This window comes from Eublepharis macularius, chromosome 14 (assembly GCF_028583425.1).
Source record: "Eublepharis macularius isolate TG4126 chromosome 14, MPM_Emac_v1.0, whole genome shotgun sequence".
Classification (NCBI taxonomy): domain Eukaryota; kingdom Metazoa; phylum Chordata; class Lepidosauria; order Squamata; family Eublepharidae; genus Eublepharis; species Eublepharis macularius.
The window spans coordinates 30,623,578-30,648,847 of NC_072803.1; the positions used below are offsets into that span (position 1 = coordinate 30,623,578).

General features: G+C 43.2%; 1 protein-coding gene across 1 annotated transcript in view; it reads left to right on the forward strand.

Annotated features, from left to right (window-relative positions):
* LOXL2 (lysyl oxidase like 2) overlaps positions 1–25,270 on the forward strand; it is an 88,925-nt gene that overhangs the window by 46,302 nt on the left and 17,353 nt on the right. Inside the window, exons 5-8 of the mRNA XM_054997667.1 lie at positions 3,146–3,368; positions 10,156–10,339; positions 16,729–16,880; positions 22,060–22,227. Coding sequence (XP_054853642.1) covers positions 3,146–3,368; positions 10,156–10,339; positions 16,729–16,880; positions 22,060–22,227 — 727 coding nt within the window. The remainder of the gene's footprint in view (positions 1–3,145; positions 3,369–10,155; positions 10,340–16,728; positions 16,881–22,059; positions 22,228–25,270) is intronic.

The window sequence follows — 25,270 nt, forward strand, 5'->3', positions numbered from 1 at the left end:
TTTCAGATCTCCAGGCCCCACCTGAAGGTTGGCAACCATACCCCATATACACAATACAGCGTGTTGGAGAACAGCGCATGGACTTTATATCACACATGTGAGGGGAGTTTTGTGCCCTCCAGGCACACACTGGCTCTTGTATGTTTACAACCATAGCATGCAGGAAGAAGAGGCTATAAGTGCCAGGTCCACACACACACACACACACACTCCACTGAGAGGGTAAGGGGACCTGCACCCCCCACTTTCTTATGACAGAGATTAGTTCCCCTGAAGAAAATGGCAGCTGCAGAGGATAGATTCTGCAGTATCACATCACCACTGAGCGCCCTCCCTAACCGTTACCCTCTCCAGGCGCTACCCCTAAATTACCAGGAATTTCCCAAGCTGGAGGTAGCAGTCCTAGGACTTTGTAATGTGTGGTGGTGGAGGAGGTGGAAATTAGCTTGACCTTGTTAAAAACAAATCTTCCCCACAATGGATGTGTTTAGGCTACCTTTTCAGTTCATGTGAGGCAGAGGCAACAGGCCTGGCCAACATGCCACGTGCCTGTGTAAACCAGAACATGTCCCAGAATCTTCAGCAGTGTACTGTAGTTGCTTGGCAGAAATAGAGGTGCTCTCTGTATGCAGGACGCTTGAAAACCGCTTCAAGAAGGGAGCTTGGTACCGGTTTCCATTAGGACAGCTGAGCAAAATGTTTCCATGCAGTTTCCAGGTCACAGGAGGAAACTAAATCTCTCTATTTTGAGTTTTGATCAGTGTGATCCTAAGCAGAGCTGCGCCCTGCTAAATCCATGGGACTTAAATTAGATAATGCCATCACTGCATAGGTACTTTGCACTGCAAATGTTGTCATTAACGAGTAGAATCTTCTTTCCTAAATAGTGTTCTATAATCCACTCATTCGGTGGCTTCAAATGCTGCCTTAAAGGAAAAACAAAAAAATTCTACTGAAATTTCTCACTGGTCACTTGAATCCAGTCCTTCTTGCATGTGGCCCTGATGCCCTGTTCGCACGTTTCTCATTCCTCCGTTTTCATTTTGCATAATGTTGTAAATAGCCTTTCCCAAGGGTGGAACCTTCCATTCCATGCTACATTTCACAGCTGGGAAACCCAGTTTCTAAATGGGTTTCTGTTCCAATAAGCTGACTCTTATTTTTGGACAAAAAAGAAAAAAAAATCCCCTTCTCTTACCCACATAACCAAGAAATGTCATTCCCAGCTTCAACCACAGCTTTTACGTGCTGAAGTAACCCACGTGAGACTGTGGTGTTTCATGATGGCGGGAGGTGAAATGATTCACAGATGGCTCTTTGGTTAAAGAAAACAACTGAGTTCATCACCCTTCTTGCTGCCAAACTCTTGCCCTGGAATGTCATTTAGTTCCTGCTTTTTGACAGTGCAGTTTATGTTAAAAGGAAAGACAAACCAAAAATGCCATCAGTTTCCTAGCTTACTGTTTTTTCTTGTTGAACTCTTTCAGGATTTTTGCTAACTCATTCTGAACTTACTACCACGTAAGCAGTTATCCCCAAAGGACCCTGGAGGTCAGCTGGTACTGTTTCAGCACATAACATTTTGCCATATTATGCAGCTGCATTGCCCAGTCCCAAGAATCATCCAAAAGCTCCTAATCCATCACATAAGTGCTGGTGCAAGGAGAAAGTTGCCCTTTTCAGTGTATTATGTTTGTTGGAAGTCTCCCCAAAACGTTATGCTGTGACTCATGATTTTTAAACCTTCGCTACTGTCTATGAAATCTGCCAAGCTGTATCCCAGTCATCTTGATCTGAGATCTCTCTCTTAATGTGTCACTGGACTATATAGAAATTTTACAAAACTGAAATTTCATTGAAACTTTTAGCATGGGCCGTCGTCACACGGGCATCTGTTCCGTTAAATTTACAGCATATAGCGTCCTACCTGTTATCGGCACAGTAACGTGTCTTTGGGTCACCTAACGGCTCTTCGCGCCACCAGCTGTCCACACTGAAGCACTCTGTTCTGTTCTCTCTAACCGTGCAGAAGCAGCTCCTCCCCCCCTTTTTTTTAAATTATTCTGGCGTTTAATTCTGCTATAACGGAATAACAGCATATAAACATTCTGTTAGAGCAAAACATTACGACTCTTGTTTTTCCAACTTTGAAATTATATAAATAGCCCTTTGCCCGCAGAAAACTCCCTGTCTGACATGATCCCCATCGCTGAAGACTCTGCCATGGCGATTGAGTCATTTTTACTTCAGCAGAAAGTTTGCATTGTGTTATGTCGTTATGGCGTTATAAGGACATAATAAAATTAAAAAAGGGGAGTCGCAGGAAGAACTGGATTCTGGGATTGAAGGGAGGGCATAGGACATTGCGAGGCGAAATACATCGATGTGAGGCATTCACACTGAGGCACAAAATAGCGCGACTATCAAGCCCAAAGCAGAAGAGAGAAAATCGCTACAGTGTTGGAATAAGGTGGGTGTTTGCCGGGAAATAGCGCCATTTTAGCGCTAAATAAAAGCCCGTGTGACGACGGCCAGGCTGTCGGCTTTGTTGATTTAGTAGCTTGATGTATACTTCAGTTATGCTGTTTGGAGACCTACTGGATCCTAATGGTGCAATCCTAAACAAATTTACACCCTTCCAAGCCTTATTACTTCAAAGGACTAGGCTCAAATTTTGGGGGGGGGGTGTTGTCAAGTTGCAGCCTACTTATGACAACCCCATAGGGTTTTCAAGGTGAGAGAAGTTCAGAGATGACTTCCCATTGCCTGCCTCTGCATGGGAACCCTGGACTTCCTTGCTGATCTCCCATCCAAAGACAGAGCAGGGTCTGAATGACAATTGATGTGTTTCAGGGTATTAGGCCTGATATTATGTTCTGGACATGGGGACAAAAGATCACATGTTTACATCACTGTTTTTTCTTTGGCCCTGACAGTAGAGGTATAGTTTCTTAAACAATTTCTTCCATGTTTCCTGCATATACTACAACCTTGAATTTAAGCGCCATGTTGTGAATTCACTTGATCTGGATGGGAGCAGTGTATCAAATAAAATAGCTCTTACTAGGTCAAATGTTGCTAGGTACGCCTGCCTTTTACCTTCTTATAAGTGGTGGTCAATAGCTACGTCTTTGTTCTTCTCAAGGTTGACTGCAAGCCGAAAGAAGCACAGATACTGGGCTTACTCTGTAGACTGCAAAGGCACAGAGGCTCATCTGTCCAGCTGTAAACTGGGCAGTCGCATCAGTACAGCTACTGGGGCAAATATTACATGTGTGAACGGAATGCCTGCTGTGGTGAGCTGTGTCGCTGGCCGTGCCTTTGCCCCAAGCAGTCACACTGGCTTCCGCAAAGCTTTCCGACAGGAGGTAAGTGAGAGCTTTGCTTAGCTTTTGCTGAGAAGCATGATTTTTCTGGTGTTTTGGGTGAGCTGTAGACAGCCAGTCGTACAATTCCACTGCTACAGCTTTGTTTATTTGAGCAAGGCCTTTGGACGGCACTGCCCCTGCAAATGCCCCATAAGATCAACAGCTGCTCATACCAGAGCATGCTTTGTTGTGGCCCTCACTTGGTGGAATGGCTGGCCTAACATGACCAGGAATGTTCCCACACTCTTACCATTTGCAAAATTTGTAAAGCGGAACTGTTCAGGAAGGTGTTATAAAAGGAATATTGTAGCTGTTTTAATGTCTGTAGAATTTTTTTAGAATTTTTATTGTACTTGTTAGTTCTTTTACAGTACAATCCTAAGCAGAGTTACTTCAGTCTAAGCCCATTGAACTCAGTGGGCTTAGATTGGAATAACACTTTTTAGGATTACACTGTATTATTGTAGCTATTGTTTTGTTGGTGGGGCTCCAAAGTGCTGAGCCCAGGGCCCTTGCCCTAAACACATTTAAAGCTGTATAGTATTTCTAGGCCTGCAATCGTGTAGCTTTGGGTGTTGTTGAGCCCCAATCATGTCTCCTTGAGTGTGAACACAGGGCCAGGGTCCAGAGTCCAGGGCCATATTATTGGATTCCAATATGACTAACTGCACTTTATCCTGAATTCCTTGTACATATTGGAATACATTGTACATTCCTTGTACATATTGGGCATTATATACAGAACTGTGTACTTGCATAGACTGACTGGGATCCAGTAAGACACAGACCAGACCTGTGCAACATATTATTCTTAACATCGGCATTAGAGGTCTCTTCACTCACAGTGTGAACCAAAGTTCATCAATGGTTGTTGTGGGTTTTCCGGGCTGTATTGCCGTGGTCTTGGTCTTACCACGGCAATACAGCCCGGAAAACCCACAACAACCATCGTTCTCCACCCGTGAAAGCCTTCGACAATACATCAAAGTTCATCACTTGTCTTCTTATACATACATAACAAGTTGAATAGAGTTAGCCCATCATCTTATTCTTCCAATCATGCTGCAGGCCATCCATTTAAGATATATAATTATTTTAACTGGCACACATCCATTTACAAGTTTATCTTTCATTTTACCAGAACAAATTCACAAACATTTAATAACAGGTGCCAAATTGCTCTGGGGTTTGAGGAGAGAGATCAGTTGGTGATGATATGGGCACTGGCCAATAAGCACCCACTACAACGAACTTTTCAGTGACAGAAAACTATGTATTATTTAGAGCGCACCGCTACCACTCTTAAACTAATGTTTAAGGCTGGAGCCAGTTGACTGCTTATTTGGCTGGCTGTACTGAACTTGCCATTCTGTGTTTCTTTCAAACTGTCAGTTTTTCTTATTATATAAATTTTAAATTTGGACAATCGTGCATCAGCCTCCCTTTTATATAACAGTGACTTGTGGCAGAAAAACTTCCCATGGGTACATTCAGCCAAGCCCAGGATTTACTTTTGTTTAAATGAATATATGGAGCAGGCAACAGGTGCCAGATCAGCGCCATACCCAGAGAATGCAGACTTCTGTTCCTGTCCTGTTTTAAACACACACACACACAAATTGTCCTGGATGGAAAACTTTTTGTGTCTGTATCAAAGACTGAAAACACAATAAAAATCGCTGGAACATCAGTTGATTTTTGCATAACCTCACAAAAAGCCTTGGGGACTGGAAGGATTTGCTGGCTTTTAAAAGTTATTGGTAAGAACAATATAGTGGTCTATTTCCTACAGATTTTCAAGAACTGACAAAAAGCCCACAGGTAATGGGGTAGGACAGGAGGTGAAATATCACTGCATGTGGCCAGGGAACTGCAGAAATCTGCACCTTTCCTTCCATCTTTTCCCAAGCCTACTTTGAATATGATCTTCCAGGGTAGAAAAAATCATACCAAAGCAGTGGGGGGGCGGGGGGAATCACAGTGGACCCAGAAGGCCTGTGGAAGCACAAGCACATCAGGCAGAATTCAAAATTAAATCTGCTGCAGTTTGTGGGGAACAAAACAGAGCAAGATCTCTATGTAGAAGCAACCTTTGTCTGAAATAAGCAGTTACCACAAGGAACAATTTAAACAGCTGGCAAACACACCTAGATATGGAGAAGTCGCAGCAGTGCCAAACGTCTTTCAGACTGAAGACTTTGATTCAGGAAGTACAGTTCAATTTCTAAGGTGCATATTATCCTATCCAGCATGCAACAGAGGTGGTCTCAGTAAGCAACAGGAGCAGATCTCCTAGGCCACTTCCACACACGTTGAATAATGCACTTTCAATGCACTTTAGCAATCCTTTGGAAGTGGGTTTTTTTGTTCCACACATGGAAAAACAGTTCCAAATGTTCACTAAAGAGTATTGAAAGTGGATTATCCAACGTGTGTGGAAGCAGCCCTTGTTGCTCAGAGCAGCCAGCAAGCCTGACATGGGCTGCTTCCACACACGTTGGATAATCCACTTTCAATACTCTTTAGTGAACATTCGAAACTGATTTTCCATGTGTGGAACAAAAAATCCACTTCAAAAGGATTGCGAAAGTGCATTGAAAGTGCATTATTCAACGTGTGTGGAAATGGCCATGGAAGCTTTTCTAGGAGTCAGGGAGTATCTGGCCCACGGGTCCAATTAGACTTCCTTAGCTGGCTCAGCTGTCCTCTTGTACTTACTCTTCTGGCCAGAGCTCAGTGGTGGTACGTTCCTGTTGGTACATTCCATGGTACAGACAACCATCCAGTCAAAAGTTCAAGACCTGCAGCTGTGGGCTTAGTACATTCGTATACAATAATTACAAAGCAGTTATTCAGAAGCATAGGAGATTTTGCATATTTACTCAGAATTAAGGGTAAATGCAAACAGTGGACCAATAACTCTTGCGATTTAAAAATGCCCACAAGTGCCACTTAGTGAGTTGCACTGTGTAATTATTGCTGTAATAAACATTAAAGCAGATTCGCTGTCCCTAATGCCTCAAGCAGTGAAGAACCCTGCAAATGGAGCTGACCTCTGATTCCTGAAGTGCTCCGTGTGGGTTTTGGCTGTCCTGCAGATGACCTCTGCTGTGTTTGCAGTATACATCTCCAGATTTTAAATACTTGATGCTCTTTAAGTCTCCATCCTTTTCCAAATCATGCTGTGTTCATTCATTCATCCATCCATTCGTTCATGGAACATCGTTTTTATTTATAGCATCAGTGTATCTTCCAGCTACAACCTCCACAGCTTCCCAGTCTCCTTGCGCAGTATCACCCTTTTAAGGGATTTGTAGGATGTAGTAATCAGCAGCAGTTGGTGACTTTTTATCGGGGCGCAATTTTTAAATTTCCCCCCTTTTATGTATTTATTTAAATACACCCTGCTTTTCTACTGTGTTTTAAATGATGTGATCTGCCCTGAGCCTGTTTACGGGGAGGGTGGAATAAAAGTCTAATGAAATAATAACAATAACAATTTTCCTCCCAATGCATAGTGTCTTATAACGTAATTATCACCCATTCATTTTACCTGCACAACAACAACCCTGTGAGATACATTAGTCTAAGGGAAAGTAACTGCCCCAAGTTTCCATAGCAGAGTGGGAATTCAAACTTGCAGCTAACCAGATCTAGTCTCTCTAACCACTGCTCCTCACTGGTTGCCCCCACACACCTGTCCTTCTGCAGCACTAAAGAAAGAGAGAAAAGTGCTCTTAAATATACATAAGAGTTCTACAGTCTGAGGAATATCACTGAGGAATATCAATTCACCTCTACACTCCTGCATGAAGGTAGCTTTCATCTCAGAGGAGATAAACAAGAACCTGAGAAAACTGAACTCTAGCACCTCACATTTAGAAATTAAATAGCCCCTGGAATATGTTCTTAAATTAATGCATTTTTAGTAGATTGCATACCCATTGACAGCAACCAAAGCAACAAATAATTTTTTTTTCAGATGTCCAGGAACAGGTTTGGGCAGGGATGCGTATAACACCCCGAGTGATTTGAGACAAGACTATCCCAGTCAGTAGTAGCCTAACTAAGAATGTGGGTTAGAGATATGTTAAATAAATAAAACATGCATCATCTTAGAAATTCACTGACCTATAAGGAAACCAGGAAATACCGCAGCAGGCTGCCAATCACCAAGAAACGACAACCAGGGTTCAATGGAGGCAGGGGGAAGAATGTTGTATCACCTTCTACCAAAAATGCATGTCATTTTCAAAAGCAATTTTAAGTAACTCAACAAGTTGCTATCCTCTCCTCCTTCCCCAACACACATATGAAAGGGAAAGTCAGTTCATCCAGGTGAGAGAGGAAGTTCTAAGTGTTCAGGTATGCAACATAGGGCAGGGAATCAAGGTCCAAAAGTTTTGGTAGTGTAAGACAAGCCTAATGCACACTTCAGACTCAAAAAGGCAGGAGGGAGGTCAGCCATGTGATGGTTTGTTTCTCTTTGTGGTGGAACGATACATTGGCTTTGTTCCATGACTTATGTACAGCTTACATTCCAAGCATTCCACTTTTTAAGAAAACTGGGGAGCCCTCCTTCATGAAAATCTTGACTGGAGGGCAGACATCCAATATACAAACTATATAGCAATAGGAAAGGCATTCTGTTGAACACATTGATGTTTCCCTTTTAGCGCCACTGAAGCTCTTCTTTTATTCCCAGGGGTGGGGGGGAGTACCATCCATCATGGAAGCTCTGGGGAGACAGAGGCCGCTCTACCAAGATCTGGACCACAATCCTCTTAGCAAACCACTTCTGCATTCAGCAAGTAAACACACCACAGTAGGGTGTGTTTACTTTCACCATTCATACATATATATGACCAGAGGCACAGCTGGCACCATTTTGTTCCAGAGGGTACAGCAAAACTCCTGTGATCTGGACTTCTTATGTATCAAACCATAGAGCAACTTGCTGGGTGGAGTTCTTGGGGCAGCCTGTTATTCTACAGATCATTAAAAGAGGGTATTTACTCCAATAACAAGAGTTACTCAATTCAAAAAAATGTTTTTAGAAGCAGGATTTTTTTCTCTAACCTTATGAGAAAGTATGTACATCGTGTCCTTGGATGGTGAACCTGTTTTCAGTTTAGTGGAAATATTTCCTATGGCTGGTGTTAAAATTAATGTCTTTGTTGGGATTTAGGAGCTTATAAAAACATTAGATGCTTAGAAGCCAGCATAACTATAGCTGTTTTTAATTTCCACTTTTCAGAAGTTGTGGATGTGGGCCTTATCTTTCAATGCAGATACATGAGTACAATCTATGCGCTGCAAAATTCTTTGCTAAAATATTCTAGATTCTGTCCCAGCTAAAATCAAACTGTGCAACTTTTATGCAGATCAAGACACATTGCATATATGTGCTTGTTTTACAGTGTAATCCTAAAAACACTTTCCGTGGAGTAAGCCCCATTGAGTAGACTTCAGTAGGATTCTGAGTAGGCTGTTTTAGAATTTCACTGTTGCATAATCTATTTGGTGTTAAAGAGCTATGGATCATACTGAAACTTTGCTTTCTAATCCAGTGACAAATCCGCTCAACCCTTGTGTGCCTTTTAGGGTTGCACCAAGCTCTGCCTACAGTCTTGCTACTTCATCGTTAACATTTTAAGAGGGGCTATGTTTAAAAAAGAAAAGGAGGTCCTGAATGCTGAATAGTATACACATTTCCAAATGTGACACTGATTAGGCAATCATTTCAAGCAGGTGAACATTCTAGTGTTCTGTGGAATATTAGCTATTTTTAATTCTCAGAAATTAATGATTGTGGTGTGATAGAATCCCCCCCCCCAAAATACCACTTAGAACGTACAAACACACGCTGTCTTGTTTGATGGCATTGTTCTCCCAGCTAATGTTGCTTCAGCACTCTCTCTGGATGCTGCTATTTCCTACCTCATAAATGAGCCAAAAGTGTGATCTCACCTAGCTAGTGATCGTGGGGTGAGTGGGTTGATGTCACAGCTCTACACAGCCAATCAGATTTGCCTGCTGATGTGATAGCATCCCTGAAGGCAAGTAAGAACAACTTAGAGTGAGGGCCATTGAAACGAATCAAACATTTTGTTGCAAGACATGCTGACTTGTTATTGTTACCAAAGGCAAAGCAATTGGGGGTGGGTGGCACTGTCAAAAATATTTGTGAAAGGTGGATGTTTCAGACCAGTTCTAAAATAGACCCTGCTCTCATACAATGTGATCCCAGGGCCATGCTTTACAGACCGTGCTAAGGGTCTCATGAGGTCTGCCTTCAGTAGAGATAGGGGGAGGGGATCAGGATAGGAACTGGTTGGCACAGGAAGCAGACACATTCCTGTAGTAGAAAGTGCACAAGGCAGTACAGCTAATCAATGATCCCACAAAAGGTCTTAAGTAAAAAGCTGTCTGTTAAAAGCTGCTGGCTGCAATCTCAGCGGCTGGCTCTTTGTCACGACCCTTAAAGTGGCTGTGCAGAGAAGATGGCTTTCATGTACCAAATGCTGCCTCCCATTCCCCAGGAAGTGCCTTGCTTTTTGCTTGACCCATGAACCTTGCACCCACCCAGTCCTCTCTCCCCACAAATACACACGTACCTTTATTTAACATCTTGTTATCTGGGTTCAATTTTAAAAGATGTGTACCTGTATGATTTAATTTACCTGGTACTGACAGTTCAGGGGTCATTCTCAGTTCCGAGTTACTTAGTTCCATGACAGTAACATTCATAACCACTGAGGGGTTTTCATGGGTCTTTCTATTTCAGCATCCACTGGTGAGGCTAAAGGGTGGAGCCAAGACAGGAGAAGGCCGTGTTGAAGTGCTAAAGAATGGGGAATGGGGAACTGTTTGCCATGACCAGTGGACTCTGGTTGCAGCCAGTGTGGTTTGCCGAGAGCTGGGCTTCGGAAGTGCCCAGGAGGCTATTTCAGGTGCACGTCTTGGGCAAGGTAAGAGGCTTAAAATAAAAGTGCCCTCAGAGAAGGTAAATGGGACAGGGAGGAGAAGAAGCAGGCCACCCAAGAGGCCACCAATGGCTTTTCTAAATAAATAACCATAAAACGAATGCTGCTGGATCAAACCAAAGGTTCGTCAGTTTCCCATAGGGGCTGGCCAGATGTTTCTGGAGGAGGGTATAAAAGAGGGCATGGCCATAGCGGTCCCCCACAGTTGCTCCTCAAGACCTGATATTCAGTGTTATGAAGTCTCTTAACCTATTTCATCATCAGGGCTAATATCTTAAGATACAACATATCCTCCATGAATTTGCCTACTTCCCTTTTAAAACTATCTAAGACTTAGTCTAAACTAGCAGGCGTCACAGGGACTTATCTCTTTTCACATTTCAATTTCTTTAGAAGAACTGGCCCTTAGGAATCAGCCTAAACAATTCCATTATGGTTTCCCCATGATCTTTTCAGCCAGCGGCAACTTGAACATTTGTATTTTATTCCCAAGGAAGCAAGTCAGTTGGGCATAGAGTTCTGATTCCAAACCATTGGAAAGAATGGGAATTATCGAGCTATCTGTGTTTGTGGTTCTCCTTTTAGAGTACTGAATTCTGCAACATCCTTCAAGAAGCTTACAGTAACTTTGGGGACATGATATTCTGAGCTCTGGGGAGGAAGGTTTTTTTATGCTTTACACTACGCAGTGCAATTAACATTTAACACTAATGGCAGACATCACATCATGAGCCAGGAATTCAATGAGCTTATTGTCTAGCCTTAGCTAGTGGCCACCACCACATCTATTGCATAAGTGAATTCTATGTTAATTATGTATTATGTGATTAATTCATTTATCTTGTTCATCTCAAATAAGAGGTAGGTTTGCACTCCCACTTAAAGAGCAGGTTGGCAACTTTGGGTTGTTTTTAGATCTAGGATGTTAGATGGAGGTGCAGCTGTCCTCCTCTGTTGATATAGTGCCTTTAGCCAGATTTGTTTGATTTGCTATCTGCTGCCTTTCCTTGAGAGGCTACAGGTACCCACACTCAGATTATATCCAGGTTGAACTATTGCAGGGTGCACAACCTTTGAAGATCGTTAAAAAGCTTCAGCTGGTTCCAAACATGGTGCTATAATTGCTTGCCAGACTGAGTTATAGAACTCCTATTTTGCCAGGTTTAAAAGAGCAGTGTTGGCTGCAAGTTCACTTTCAGGCAGAGTTCAAACCACTTGATTATCTTATATGCTAATAGCCAAATGGCCCTGATCTGTGGATGCTTAAATCCGGAGACTGGAGCCATGAATGGTCAAGACAGATCTTCCTACAGACCTGAAAAATGTCCCAGGTTTGCAGAAAAATCTGAAATATATATGTGTGTGGGTGTGTTTTAAAAATTGCTTTTAAAAAACGATTAAAGGAGCCCCTATAGCTTTAAGAATCAGATGCCCTTGGTGGCTGTTGCTAGTCAATCATAACAGTATTCCACTATTGGTTCCTGTCAGTTAAAGGCAGGGGGGGCAGGGTCCTTTCCAGGGTTATTTGAGCCTTTGAGGGAGAACTCATGGGGACCAGGCCTAGAAGTACTCCTTTCTACTGTTTAACAGCACCCTCCGTCCTGCTAAAGCCTGTGTAGTGTAGTGGTTAGAGTTGCAGAGTAGGGTCTGGGAGACCCAGGTTGAATCACCACTGTGCTGTGGAAGTTCACTGGGTGGCTTTGATCCACTTACATACTCCCAAACTAAACTACCTCTCAGGGTTGTTGTGATAATAATATGGAGGAAGAAGTGTGATGTAAGCTGCTTTGGATTCCCACTGGGGAGAAAGGCAGTATGTAAATGAAGCAAATTAATAAATATAGATGAAGAACAGGGACAGGAAAAAGATAAGTTGTTTAGTGTGTTTGAAGGAAAGACAGGCGTAGGGAAAGGTGAGCATATGGAGGTTACCAGGAAGAGGGAAAGAGGAAATAGTGTATATTCAGTGAAAAATGAAGTACCCCCCCCCACAAGTCCTTGCAGATTCTCCACCAGGCAATTGAGCCTGGCTCAGCCAGCACTACACAAATGGACCATAGGGGACTGGCTGTGAACAGACTCACATGTAGACATGGGCACGAACAGAAAAAAAAAAACCAAACATGGTGTTCGTTGTTCATTGCCATTCACAAACAACAAACAACGAACATTGACGAACATGATCCTGTTCATGAACATGTTCGTTGTTCGTGGGGGCCAGCAGGCTCTCCTCCAGCCATCAAGATCCCTACTGCACCACTCCCAGAAACCCTACCTGAGCAGGCAGCAGGAAATGTACCAATAATAAATAGTAGCTTGACCCTAGAGCCTGGCAGCAGCCCTGGAACCTGAAGGGGTAGATCCCTATCCCACCACACACAAAGAAAATTCAAGCTCCAATGCACTCACCCTGTCTCTCTAACAGCAGCTGTGTCTCCCTGACAGCCAGAGCTGGGAGCCCCCCTCCCCCCTGGTCTTTTCCTCTTGTAACAAATTTGGAGCTCCAGTCTACACTTGGAAGGAAGACCCGCCTATCAAGCTAAATTGGGCTTAGATTGGGGTTTCCAGGGCAACAGCAGGAGTTCAGACAGAGTTCAGACAATCCCTGCCTGCGTTGCCATGGGAATTGATTGCAGCTTGCAACAACCATCTGTTCATTTAGAATGGGGCCCCAGAAACAGCTTGTTCGTGAACAGCAGATTGGGCTGTTTGTGGGGTTTTTTTAGTTTGTATTGCTGTTTGTGCCCATCTCTACTCATGTGTATTCCTCCCTGTTCACTTGCGCTCCACTTGTGCTCCACTTGATCACTAAGTGAAGCGCAAGTGAACAGGGAGGAATACACGTGAGTCTGTTCACTTGCCGTTCAAGTGTCTTTCGTCACTTGTAGCTTGGATCTTAGTGGCAGCGAGATCAAGGAACTGCCTCCCCACAGAGGCTTACCTGGCACCAAATTTACCAGCTTTCAAGTACCAAGCAAAGACATTTTAATGATGTGTTTGAGTCTTTTATGAGTTCCCCAAGGGTAAAAATAATTTAAATTTCTTATTGGCACTGTCTCTTGGAGGAAGAGCTCGAATTTGGATGCAACGCTTTTGCCCCTTTCCAGTACTTAGTACCAGACAAATTTTATCTCAGGGCCAAGCTACACATGACGAATGACACTTGAACAGCAAGTGGATTGAGTGGAGGGCAAGTGAACAGGGAGAAATACACTTGCCATTCAAATGTCATTCGTCATGTGTAGCTTGGCCCTCAGTCTACCCCACTGATGGTTTTACTTGCATTCTTATTGACAGGTTATGATCGTGAAGATGATTTTAGCATACTATTTTTACTGTGGTTTCTGATTGCATTTTAACCGCCTCTTATTGCCCATGCTTTTTATGATCTTGTGCTGTTGGTTTTTTTTTAATTTGTCTTTTTTAATTGCTTTACTCAGTGTGTTGTAACATTTTAAATAAATATCATGGCCATATCTACAGACTTCTAAATGCCTTAAATTTCTCACTTCCCCCTCCTCCTCCTATCCATGTTAAATGTTTTAGGTTGTGCCTACTCTTTATATATCAATGTCTGTTGTTATGATGGACAGGAGACGCCTGGGGAAAAACCCTGTATGCTTCAGGGACCTTTGAGGAAGAAGCAGTGGGTCTCTGGCAAAAACACACAATGGCCCTTTTCACACTACTTACATGCTTTCGGAACATCGTGAAATGTAGCACAAAAAACGTGGAAGATAGCGTCTTCTCGCGAGAGTTTTGCACGATCCAAGTACCCTCCATCTCTAGCAATGCAATTCTATGCAGTATTATGCCTATCTAAACCCACTGACATCAATGAATTTAGAAACATGGTTATTCTGCTTAGGATGGCACTGTAAATTTGTGAACTCCACTGTCAAGAATGTTGGGCAGTTCTTGCCTTATACTTTTCCCTTTTACCCAGAGTGTGAAGTAGTGGTAAGGTTCCTTCTTGCTGTATCACAACTTACAGCCTATTTACTACCCCAACATATGCATAGCACAGCCCAGGGTTCGTTTCTTAGCTTTGCCAGCACAATGGAATGTAGAGAGCTGGCTTAGAGGAAGATAAACATTTTGTAAAACTAACTGCTACATTTAAGTTTCCCAAATCTAACAATGGTGAAATCCAAGACTCTGGTTTCTAGGCTGCTGTTGATTTCCAAAACCCTCAGGCCCTGTCCCCTTGCTTCTTTTTCCTATATATGCAACAGGAGAGGAAGTATATTACCAAACCAAACACCACATTATAAAACAAAATTAATAGAGGAAGAACCTCCAAACCGTGTGGTTTGGAGAAGAAAAAGGAAATTTAATTAAAAATATGAGAAATATTGCAGCTCTCTGGAATCTTAAAAACGTGAGCTTGCCAGCCAAAGTGCACTCAGGGCTCTCTGATGTCTATTTTATTGCAGCTACAGCTAAGGAAGCACCAGTATCACGCGAAAATGTTTTACTGCAACGTGATGGGCTGGAACGTGCTGCCTGTTGCCACATTGCAAACTCAGAGTCTGGAAACTTTGAGCAGCTGATCTGTTGCTTTGATTTATAAAGGCTTATGCTAATATTTGTCCTGAAATCGATATTTCAAAAGATGCCACCTCTGTAGAACCAAGTTAGTATCTGCTTGTTTGAAGTAAGAAAAGAGAAGTCAAGTTGCTAGATCACTGTCTGCAGAAAGGAAATGTCTCTACTTGAGAGGTTTATGGGTAGACAGTTTGACTGGTTTTAACCGTTCATCACTAGTTGGGAATGGACCATACCTAACTCGAGTGGATCTTTTATGCAATGGAAAGATAGCCCTCCCCTCTGCCCTTTCAATCCGGATTCCATGATGGTATTTTGCTTTCTGGGCATTAATTTTGCTTTGGGGGTTCCCCTACATCACTGCAGTGATACTGCAGAGTATCCTGATGCTTTATTACTCCCTCCCTTAAGAAGATGTCACTGCCCATATATTGGCAGAAAGAACAGCAACCAGTGCTCCAGGTGGCCCTCTCTCTCTTCAGGTACATAGAAAGTGCATTTCAGCACCTATCACAAATTTGGGTGCACCAGTGCACAGTGCAGGTATCCCAGATCTCAATAAGTGCTTGGCCATCAAAGTAATCAGACCAAACAATTGCTATGGTGCCAAATGAAAGGAAATGATGTTCTCTAGTTAAAAGAATCACTCACAATCAAGCTCAGGCAACTTGTGAACTCTCTGTATCCTTGCAATCTTTGTTACAGTCAGATCAATCTTAGAATCCTCAAGTAACCCACCTGTACTTGAGATTATTTATTTTTCATATTCTTTATGTTTTGTTATGTTGTCCTGGCAAATGCATCTCTGTTCCCAGCTAAATGTCAGAATTTGATCAACTGCAGGTTCCTGTCAGACAAAAATTGCCAAACAAACAAAAAAAAACTCTCCAAAAGGGGGTAATATATATTTTGCTTCCAAGTCTCCAGCTGAAGTTTATAAATGATAGAAAAGTGGAACATTGGACTTCCTTTTCTTTCTGGAATCTTTTTTTTAAAATCAACTACTGGGAAAAATGTCTCAAGTGGTAAAAACAAATTGTAAGAAGAATAAAGCTGAAAGCCCAGATCTTTGAACTCTGAAAATCCTCTTGAGCTGGTATTTAGAATTTCTAGATCTGCAGATTTGATGTGGTCAGCGTTATGAAGTGTAAGAGCAAGGTTCAAGTCCAGTAGCACCTTAAAGACAAACAACAGTCAAAGCTCCCTTTGTCAGTACTTGAATTCTTGAAAGCTTATATCCTGGAAATCTTGTTGGTCTTTATGGTGCTGTGTGTGTGTTATGTGCCATCAAGTCGCTTCTGAGCTATGGTGATCCAATGAATGAAAAGACTCCTGAATGTCCTATCATTAGCAGACTTGCTCAGATCTTGCAAACTGGTGAACGTTATTTAGTCAAGCTGTCTCGTTTTAGGTCTTCCTCTTTTCCTAGTGCCTTCCACTGCCTTTCCTACTGCCTTTAAGGTGCTATTGGGCCGATTCCAGATGACTAACCTTAAGGCGTTTCATGCCGCCCTCTTCCGGATCGCGACGGGGAAAATGCGAAATATCACGTTTCCTCATGCGAGTTTTGCGCGACGACGCGCAAAACTCGTGCGAGGAAACGCGATATTTCGCATTTTCCCCGTCGCGATCCGGAAGAGGGCGGCATGAAACGCCTTAAGGTTAGTCATCTGGAATCGGCCCTGGTCTCAAATCTTACTCTTCCACTGCAGACTAACACGGCTACCCACTTGCACTATCTTTATGAAGTGTAAGGAAACTCAAAATGTTCTCATTTTATTTGGCTGTGGAAAACTGAGACTAGAGTGTTCTTCTTTCTCTTAAAGGAATGGGCCCCATTCATCTCAATGAAGTAAAATGCACGGGCTATGAAAAGTCCATCACAGACTGCAAATTTGCCACAGACACACAAAGATGCAGCCACGAAGAAGATGCTTGTGTGAGGTGCAATGTTCCAGCCATGGGTTTCCAGGACCAGGTAAGAAACAGACACATATGCCTATAATGAATATAAACAGTATGGTAGTTACCACCTTGCGGTCTATGCTATAGAATGTATAGCAAAGTAAACATTGTTATAAATTCCGTGATAGCTATATTGGCTTGCTACAATAAAAACAAAAAGGAGATTATGACACCGTAAAATTAGAGGCTGCTTTCAGACATTAAATAAACCATGATTTGTTTAAATGGTTCATTGAGCTACCAGATGTAACAAATCCCAGATTGCACATAACTATTGGGTTGTTTCCTTCGTGTCTGTCTCCTGTGCTGCCTTCTCTGTGGTCTGGCCCCAAGAGGTAATACTATTCAGCAAACTGTGGTTTGTGAATTCAGATGTCACAGGAAACCAAAATTAGAACAAGCTATAGTTAATAAACCCAGCAATGAACCAGAATTGAAAATTCCCGTTTTCCATCAACCAAAAACCCAGCATATCAGACCTCCTGCATTCATATATCACAGCTAACTGTGGTTTAAACAAGCCATGGTTTATAAAACATGATTTATTGAAATGGCAGAGTGCAGCTGAACAGAATTTATTGCGCCAAAGTTCGCAAGGACTATAGCCCATTTTGTAGGCTCAAATACTTTTGTTTTTCAGATGCCACTGCTAGGAGTACCAGGCCTCCTAGCTCATTGCCAGAAGGAAATGGGAGGGAGTGCACACCAATGTCACTCTGGCACACCTATGTCACTTCCAATAAGAAATGAAAGTGACATAGTAGGTGCACAGCACTCCTTTTTGTTTTTTATATCTAATTCTGTATCTATGCTACAGTTATAATAACCTTCCAATAGCCACGGCTTTCCCCATACAATCATGTGCAAGGGACACAATTTCTGATGAAGAGGATCTAGCCAGCTCAGAGCTAATACACATGAATATGCAGGAAAGCCTCCACTTTTCCTCGAGTGCTGCATTCATTCCCTGTTGAGCAAACAGTGCATGTTAAAGCTTGCTGTGGATGAATTGCAGAGTCTGAAGAAAGGAGCTCTGACTCTCTCGAAAGCTGATACTCTGAAAATCATGTTGGTCTCTAAGGTGCCACTGGACTCAAATCCTGCTAGTATTTTAGTCCTGGTTATATCAGGGCCTGTAGCTCAGAGGTCAAATTTATGCTTTGCGTGCAAAAGGTTCCAGGTCCAATCCCTAGCATGTCCAATGAAAAGGAGCTCAAGCTGCCATATCATGCTTTGATCACCAGTCCCGAAGTAATATTTTGGAGTTGCTGTTTGCATAAAATAGTACAAGTACATTTTTTTAAAAAAGGAAAAGGCTGCTTAGCATGAGACTGTGTTCTTTTGCTCTATAGTAATACAGTGGTTAAGTGGTTCAGCTGTGAATCAGCACTCTACTGGTTCGAATCCCACTACTGCCATGAGCTCAATAGGTGGCCTTAGGTAAGCCACTCCTCTCAGCCCCAGCTCCCCAGCTGTATTGAGGGGATAATAATAACACCAACTTGTTCACCGTTCTGAGTGAGGCACTAAACTGTCTAGAAGAGCAGAATATAAGCTCAGTAAGGGGGTAACTGATGGTTATCAGTGTTGCTAAGGAAACAGAAGGGATGTCAAAAGAACACCTGAGAACAAATCCCCATGGATTTGTAGCTGTGCCTGCTTAGGAAGGATGTTAATGGCAAATGACTATGAATGTCTCCAGCCCAGCAAAGAACAACATTTGCCAGTGAACAGCTGTTTATATTTGCATAGTCCTATCAGGCACTATCATAGCATGTGTTCCTGCAGTTATAAATATACTGTTATTTTGCAGGAGAGAGTGGACTCTAGGCTGGTTCACATACACATGCATATTGTTTTGTTCTCTAGATCTGAATATTTTAAAATTGATGTCTGATGACTGATTGCTTGGATTTCCACCATTGAATGTCATTGTGTTTGAGTTGACTTGAAAACTATGCCTGTGGCGTTATATCCATGGTGGCCCAATCTCATATGCAAGTCATGACTTGTGTGTCAATGTGAATCATCAGGATATTTACACAATACTGCTGCACTGCAGAATCATGCTGCAAGATAATAGACACTTGGAAAATCTGCAATTTGCAAATGTTGGCCGTCAGCCCATGGAAGGGGTGTTAATTTGCAATACACAGCAAATGTTAGAGAACTGCATTTTTCAAGCTGGTTGCAGTGCTTGGCAGCGTGCACTCACAACTGACGGGATTAGCAGCATATGCAGACTCTTCAAGCAGCTACTGTTACCTAGAGGTCCTATGAACCAGATTTTGGACTGCTTCATAACTGTTCCTTGGGTTCCTGTAGGAATGAGAAGATCTTCTGGGGATATTGTACCCCGTTTTGTGAACAGCACAGTGACCCTTAAAGAGGGTGCTACTCAACCTTGGGAGCTTTTCCTTTGAGTTGGCAGGCAGCCCCACCCCCTGAACTTTTGAAACTTGTATCTCAGTTGCTTAGCCGAGCATCATTTGTTCCATTCAGTTTAACATCTGTGGGTTTTTTGGACCCTGAGAGCAACAGATATTTTGAGCAGAATTGTAGCAGATTTTCAAACCCTGTGCTTCCTAATCTTTGCTAAGCTTCTTACTGATGATAGCATTAAAACTCTCATTCTCTCTTGCACATGCAACTTACATGCCACTCTTTTTTGGTGAAGGATACTGGATAGAATTTGGAGTGAGGAAGGAGGGAGTTCAGCCAATGGCAAGAAAAGCAGCACCCAGTAATCCGTGACACCACTGACAAAGCTAGTTTTAAAACCTTCATAGACTTAGGGCACGGGGGAAAGGTCGCGAAATTCAGCTAATGCCTTAAAGCCTGGCCCTCTGTAGATCTGTCTGTTACAGATTGACCCACATAGTATGAGTCAGAAACCATGAGCAAATACATTGCACCAAAGCCTGCCTGCCCAGCTTGTGTGACCCATCAAGCCAAAATGCACCAACCCAATATGGCAGCCCTCCTGAGATTCAATAAACTGTCTCTTGTTGTTGCTATTCTCCTGGGACTCTAACACTGCCATACTCAGTATATGACTGCTGAGCTGTTTGGCTTCACAGGTCACAAGTTGTGAAGTCATTGGAATACCACTGGAAGTCATTTTGAGAGGTCACACACAGGGCATCATAGCAGGAGCCATTTCACACAGAGATGTTTCAATTGGGGTTAGTAATTAATCAGGCAAGAGTAATATGAAAATGCATTTTATTAAATGAATTTGTATGTTACTCTTGAACTCTGTCTTTCCTGCTCCTGATCTCTTTTTGCTTCTCCATGAAGTCACTTCCTGTAGCTGTTCCCTCACTCTCCAAACTAGGCCATGGCCATTTTCCCATGTCTTAACCATCGCGCAAAATCGCAGAAAACTCACAGAACAACAGTGTCTTCATGGCGCAATTTCCCATCATGACTCCATTTCGTGGCACGATGATGTCAGAAATCGTGCCACAAAATGGAATCATGATGGGAAATCACGCTATGAAGACACCATCGTTCCATGAGTTTTGTGCCATTTTGCACAACGATTAAGACATATGAACATGGCCAATATGTGGTCCAAATTAGACAGTATGTGTGACTTAAAGATACATGTAACATTGGGAAACTAACATTCCCAAGTACTTTGGGGACCCAATTAGCTTGGGATCATGGTGTGGGGTGAGGAGGAACTTCAGCCTTTTCTCCCAAGAGGTTTTCCTGAGCTGAAATGACTGTGGGCTTTTTCAGATCAGGAAAACAATGTAGGGTATGTTAGGCCAAAAGAGAGTGACTGGCCAAAGTAGGTTTGCTAGTCCTATGCAACTAACCCAGAGGAGATTTTGGGAGGTAGAGAACTGGGAGGGGAAATTTGCTGGTGCAATGACATCATCACTTCTAGTACCTGGAAGTGACACCACCACATCAGCAACACTCTAGAACTCTCCCAATTTCTATAGTAAAGACCATAGAGGTTGAGGAAATTCCTAGAGTGTCATGGATGTGGTAACCAGAACTGACAGCACCATCTCTGCTACTTCATCCCCTTTCCTATTTCCTCCCACTGCTCAGTTGCCCAAGAGCAAGCAGGGGCAGAAGGTTGCCCACTGCAAGCTTCCATAGTAAAGTGAGGATTCTAACCTGGATCTCTGAGATCCGACACTCAAACTCAATGGTACTAATTCCATGGCTTGCACAGAGCCACATTCACAATTACCATCAACCAAAAGAGCCATATTACCCCTCCGTGCTCTGTATATTACCCCCAAAACACACATACAATAACTATTAATATTAAATATATAACTGCAGACTTTTAATTACCAGTGTACCTCGATGCATGGCTGAATGGTGGACCCTTAGCCAACCCTTGTGTATCTGGAATGAGGAGACGGTTTCTCTCCCAGCCTTCTTACTCTATCCTCAGCTCAAGGCTCAACTGTTTGGGCTAAAGAGTGAGATTTCCTAAGTTCCTAGAAGCAGACCTGCTGGCTGGGAAAAGAGGGGGGGGGAAACCCTACCATCCCACTGTATTCAATGGTTGTTGTGGGTTTTCCGGGCTGTATTGCCGTGGTCTTGGCATTGTAGTTCCTGACGTTTCACCAGCAGCTGTGGCTGGCATCATCAGAGGTGTAGCACCAAAAGACAGAGATCTCTCAGTGTCACAGTCCTCTGAAACGTCAGGAACTACAATGCCAAGACCACAGCAATACAGCCCAGAAAACCCACAACAACCATCGTTCTCCGGCCGTGAAAGCCTTCGACAATACCACTGTATTCAATTTGTGCTTTTCCCAGGTGGCTACCATGGTGGTAGTGGTGGTTTTACTCTCTCTTCTCTGAGGCCAGTTTGCTTTCCTGGCAGCCACCCAGGTGCTAGGATGAGCCTGCAGAGGCTGCGGAGAAGGGCGGGTGACTGTTGGAGGAGGTGGGTCCTTTATTATCATTCATGGCATCCCTCAGCTCAGAAATGCTAGCAGCTTATCCATTTTAATCCAAAAGCTACATACGGTTCCCAAGACGACTCAGTGAGTATCACTGCTCTAACCACTATACAACACTAGCAGAAGATAAAGCTGGGAGGGGTGTGGGGGAGTTTTTGATTGCTTACAACCATTATAGGAAGTGTCTTAACCAAGTAATCCATGACTATTTTTATAATAGTTTTTTAAACGTTTTTTTTTTATAATCTGCAGGTACGTTTGCGTGGTGGCCGTACACCCTACGAAGGCCGGGTAGAAGTCCTCTGGAACCACAATGGCACGCTTAAATGGGGAACAGTCTGTAGTGACAACTGGAGTACTGCAGAAGCCATGGTGGTTTGCCGCCAGCTGAACCTTGGCTACGCGGAGCATGCATTTCAGGTATGTTGATACTTCTTGTTTGGATGGAGGGAAGCAAGCAATATTATCTCAAGAGACTTGAGAAGTGCAAATTTTATTTGGTCAGTTCTGACACTTTAAGGACTCACTAACAAATAAACTTTCATGGAATTATGCTGGGATAACATTTTGTTAGTTTTTAAGGTGCCACAAGGCACTTGCAAGCAGTTATGCCTTGAACACAGTCTGAAATTCCACATTCCGATACACATAAGGAGCTCCACGACACGTACAAACATAGGAACTACCTTACTAGACAGAGCAAAGATCCAGCCAGTCCAGCATTCTGGTTCTGTCGATGGTTAGGCAAACACTTCTGTGCAGTAAAATACAAAACAGGATGCCGATTATGGTCTTTCCTGCTGTACAGCTCTAGCATCTGCTATTTACAGATCTATTGTATTACGTTTTACATGAGTTGCCAGTGGAGACTACCAGCCTCGTTGGATCAGAGCCATGGTTCCGAGGGAGGATGGACTCCCCAGGCTGTGATCCCCAGGCTGTTTCAGCTCCTGGAAATACTGCAGGAAGGAAAGAAGGAGCCCCTCCTCCCACCATGCCATTGTTCCAATACAAGTGGGGTCCCTGGTGAGTTTTTACACAGGAGTCGCCATCACGGTCTCACAGCTGCAGTATGGCTGCAAGTCTCCACAGCAAACTCCTATAAACCATAAAGTGCAGTTTGGTCCTCACTTTAACTATCCTCACTGTTGCTGCAAGTTGTGTTTTTTGTAATCTCTCTAACACTAATACAACAAGCTGCTTCCTTGGCCTTGTTCCATTCACAGAACAGTGAATCAGAATCGCAGTTCTGATTATTTTATTTTATTAGTAGCATTATTTTAAAATATTTTCTTGCATACATCGCTTACCTTCAACCGCTCAATGAAGAACCTTGTGCTGTGGTGGCAGCTGCTGCTCAAAGCATTTGTTTTAAATCCACTAAGCCAATCAGATCTCCAGTGGCCAATCAGAAACCCTGCTGTGCAAAACCCCACCTAGCCCTGCCCACTTTCTAAAAACACTTGATGTTCACCAGGAAAGGTGGCGGGCACCAGGGTGCCAACGGGGACCCCGAGCTAGTCAATATCCCCTGTTCATTCTTAGACCTTATTCTGCCTGTGGGAAAAAATATGTTGGCTTTGTAGGGAGGGTTCTGTCAGTATGAAGTTAAATTGTTTGCAGTATCCATGGAAAATTCTTGGAAGTACCAGACCAAATAACCAGATAATATAACAGCTCTGCAGCAGCAACAGGGATAACTAAAGGTCCCAGGAGGACATTTAAGATTAAATAATGTTGAAGCAAGCAAGAGAACGAGACCACCCATATTTCGCTGAGTGTGCACTAGGAAAAGGGGCACAAAACCACAAGCAAGCTAGTCGGTGCTTCTAAGAACTTTATTAAGGGTATCACTTTTGCCTCAATAATGTCGATTGGACTCCAGCACAGGAATCTCCATCGCTGCTGTGCCTCCAGCTCTAATTTAACCTGTCATCTGCTACTCTATATTGTGTATTTTCTTTATTAATTACATTGTGTCCCACCCTTTCTCTATGGAGCTCCTGGGTGACATACATTTGTGAAGGAGGTGCACTGTTTCTTCCAAAATCCAGAGTCCAGTTTAGGGGATGAATGAGCAACCGCTTGCTTTCAGAGATATCCTGCAATGCTGTGGCAAAGGGTTGAATGACCCCTGAGTTCTGTGATTGGGACTTCAGGTACCTTTTGACTCTAAAAAGCAGTCATGGAAATATGTACATGGAAATATGTATCAGGGCAACAATGTAGGGGAAGAGGAAGTTCACTCTCCTCCCATCTCATGCAGTTTCTTCAATCAAGAAGGGCCCCTCCAGACAGTAGAGAATATAAAGAATAAAGACAGGCACTATATGGATACCTCCCTTTTTATTCTATATTGGGGATAAAAACAAACTGGAGGATGGAATTTTTAACTGGGGAAATAGTACAGAGAAGGAAGAGTTAAGCCTCCCCTTCCTCAGTACCATGGCTCTGAGCCAGCTCCCCACAGCTGTTTTTTTTTAAGTCAAAATACACATCTGGAGTTCTAATCACAGAAGAACTACAGTGTCATCTGTACTTTGGCCTACAGTCCCTTTCGGAGTCTATCAAGATGTAAGTTTGAATGCGTGATAGTTGCATCATTGTCACTCATACTCCGGAGGAGCCATATTCTGTGAAGGAAGCGACACGCAAAGCCTAATATTTCGAGGGCCGTCCTCTATCCACGCTTCTGGGTTTCATGTAAAAGAAATCCGTCACGCTTTTCTTCCCCAGGGTAATATGGGAAGGGTGTATTCACACAGTGCAATGTCCATGTGGGGGTCCGTGGCCATCACAAGGGCATCCAGTCAGATCAGCACTAGGAGTTCTGTGCTCAGTGTGTAATCTCCTGGGGGCAGGAGTACATGGGGACTTAAGCCTCCCCCCTGCCTTTTCCTGACCTGAAACAGCCCCAGGGAAACTATATTTTTCTCATTCGGGAGACTTGCATGAACTGAGGGCTACATGGAAGTTTCCCCAGCAGAACAAATAGCAGCTCTATGGGGCATTGCAAATCTGGAAAATGGTATGGGAGAAAGGTTTAAGCCCTTCTCCCCAGGTACTGCTGTATCAATCTGAGTCAGGTCCGCATATGCTTGGGAAGCACGTGGAACTCCCAGACCACATATATCAACAGTCCGCATGTCTACTATATACTTTGTAATGTGTGAATCAGCCCTGCTGTTAGCCAGCCCTCTGCTGGCAGTCCTTGGATCTTTCCTTTGGCAGTGTCTGGGGAGGGGGAGAGGCATGAACACTGTGGCATCAGTTCTAGTTGAGTGGCCAGAAGTGATGTTGCTGTATTTGTGGTAAATACCACAGAGATTTGGGAAATTCCTAGAATGCCTCAGGCACAGTGATGTCATTTCCAGACACACAACTGGAACTAAATTCATAATATTCACTCTAACATTTTCTCCCATTTCTCCTTCTTGCTGCTCCATAGATTGAGGTTGTGAGC